At 41.1% G+C, this 2,327-nt stretch overlaps 1 protein-coding gene across 1 annotated transcript; it reads right to left on the bottom strand.

Moving 5' to 3' along the window:
- Positions 1-883: 883 nt before the first annotated feature.
- LOC101021284 (calcyclin-binding protein-like) lies at positions 884-1,974 on the bottom strand. Its single transcript, XM_009214070.3, has one exon. The coding sequence runs from the start codon at positions 1,850-1,852 to the stop codon at positions 1,166-1,168; it is 687 nt and encodes a 228-aa protein (XP_009212334.1). The 5' UTR covers positions 1,853-1,974; the 3' UTR covers positions 884-1,165.
- Positions 1,975-2,327: the final 353 nt, after the last annotated feature.

Raw genomic sequence — 2,327 nt, 5'->3', positions numbered from 1 at the left:
AGACATGGAAGTCCACAGGATAGACTTAGTTGGGAAAGCAGCTCAGAGGAGCCTGTGTAACTTTTGGCAAGTAATTAATTTAATCTCGGGAGGTTTCTCTGATCAATGGGAATAATAATAGCCACCCCACCAGTTTTTGTAAAGTTTAAATAAGATCATCATTTGTTCCTGGCTTTTAGTAATGGAAATGAAAGCTGATTCCCTCATCCACCTCCTATGTTCCTCCCCTCAAGGTTGGCCAATCCGCTTGAAGAAACTGTCATCACAGAAAGACAAATACCTTCTGTTCTCACTTAGAGGTGGAAGCTGAATAATGTGTACACTTTGACATAGAGAGTGGTGATAACAGAGTCTCAGAAGGGTGAGAGAGTGGGAGGCAGGTGGGTGGTGAGAGATTACTTAATGGATACAATGTACGATACCCTGAAAGCCTGACTTCACCTCTGCACAATCCATGCATATAACAAAATTACACTTGAACTCAATAAATTCATACTTTTTTTTTTCTTTTGAAATGGAGTCTCACTCTGTCGCCCAGGCTGGAGTGCAGTGGCGTGATGTCAGCTCACTGCAAACTCTGCCTCCAAAGTTCAAGCAATTCTCCTGCCTCAGCCTCCCAAGTAGCTGGGATTACAGGCACCCACCACCATGCCAGGCTAATTTTCTATTTTCGTTGGGGATGGGGTTTTATCATGTTGGCCAGGCTGGTCTCAAACCCCTGACCTCAGGTGATCCACCCGTCTCAGCCTCCCAAAGTGCTGGGATTATGGGCGTGAGCCACCACGCCTGGCCTCCATAAATTTATACTAATAAAATTTATTTAAGTTTAACAATAAAAAAAGAAATTGTGATCAATAAATTTTATCAAACTTTTTTTTTTATTGGGCAAGACTTGCTTTTTATATTTCACATGAGAATGCAACTATAACCCTTCCTTGAACAAAATGACCAGGGTACTAATAAAACCATCTTTGCAGGAGTGTTTAATAAGCATATTTTATTTAAATAAATCTTCCAGTAGGAAATGGAGAATTCACTGCCTTTACTTAGAAGGCTGTGTAAATAGCTATCTGTCAAATTTATACATGCAGCTCACCAATATTCCCTTACTGGAAACATCAGTATTTCCACATCATATCACAGTTCCCAAAAGGACCTCAAAGTCTCAAAATTCTGTGTCTCCTTTGGATTGCTTCTCTCTTGATTCCACCCAGGCTTTATCAATGGTTCTCTTCATATCATCATCTCCATCTTCATAAATTTTCTTTAGAACATGCATCAATCCCTCACTAGGATCTGTTTCAGTGTCATAGGAGGGCTTCTCTTTTTCTTTGCACTCTTTTTCAACCTGGGTCAGGTAATCCCACCTTGTGTTTTCCACTTTCTTTCTACACAATATAAGAACTGTATCAGTCTTGACTTTTTTTGAACTGCCTTCCACAGAGATGGGTTTCAAGAGATTGTTCACAATCATGGAGTAACTCTTCCCATTTAGATTCTTTACCAAAACATCAAATGACCTCTCTGTGAAATGCACCTGCACATTCTCAGTGGGAACTTGATGCACTCCACTTAAAGTAGTGTAGATTTTCACAAACTTATCTGACTGATCCCATCCATAATTACTGCTTTTTACCTTATAGCCCGTTGTAATGGGAGCAACCACAGCAGCTGGTTTTTCATTATCAAGAAGTTCTGCTTTCTTCTGTGATTTCTGTTGCATCTTGTTCTTGATTTCTGTCTCAATCTTGGATTTTTCAGCCATAAGGGCATCACGTACTCTTTTCCTAGTACCCTTTTCCAGCAACACCTTTACCTCTTCTAGATCTTTCTGTAGCTCTTCTGAAGCCATGGGGGCTGGATCAGGCCGAAGGCCCGAGCTGCAGCCGCGCTGAGGAGGGAAGAGGAAACGCCGCGCCCAGCCCTCAAACTGAGCGCAGACGTCCACCCGCCGGAGTTGCGGCGCCGCAGCCTGCGCCTATCAAACATTTTATTTCTGTATTACGTATATATAAAAGAATCATTCGTGCAAAGAATATTATATTCTAAATGCAATTAATCTGCAAATGATACATCTAGAGAGAACATGAAACTTGTTCCAGAACAGTCATTTAAAGCCAAAACAAAAGGTTTAAAATTAGGTAAGGAATGCACTTTGGTGAATATGTAGTGATCCGTTCACCCACAGGTTCAATAAAATGGTTAAGTGGTCAGCAATTGGGCTAATTCACACTGGTGATTGCCTGGGAGAAGGAAGGCTGAAGAGTTCAATTTAGATAAAGAAACAAACTCTTCCTCTGGGACAACTTAAACGTAAAGACTGCACC

Source organism: Papio anubis, unplaced genomic scaffold (genome assembly GCF_008728515.1).
Source record: "Papio anubis isolate 15944 unplaced genomic scaffold, Panubis1.0 scaffold710, whole genome shotgun sequence".
In the NCBI taxonomy this organism is placed as follows: domain Eukaryota; kingdom Metazoa; phylum Chordata; class Mammalia; order Primates; family Cercopithecidae; genus Papio; species Papio anubis.
The sequence above is the reverse complement of the archived record's forward strand: the minus strand, read 5'-3'. Positions and strand labels throughout refer to the sequence as shown.

Bases quoted from the DNA above. Each gene is read 5' to 3' on its own strand.
- LOC101021284 (XM_009214070.3), bottom strand. From the start codon at position 1,852: ATGGCTTCAGAAGAGCTACAGAAAGATCTAGAAGAGGTAAAGGTGTTG.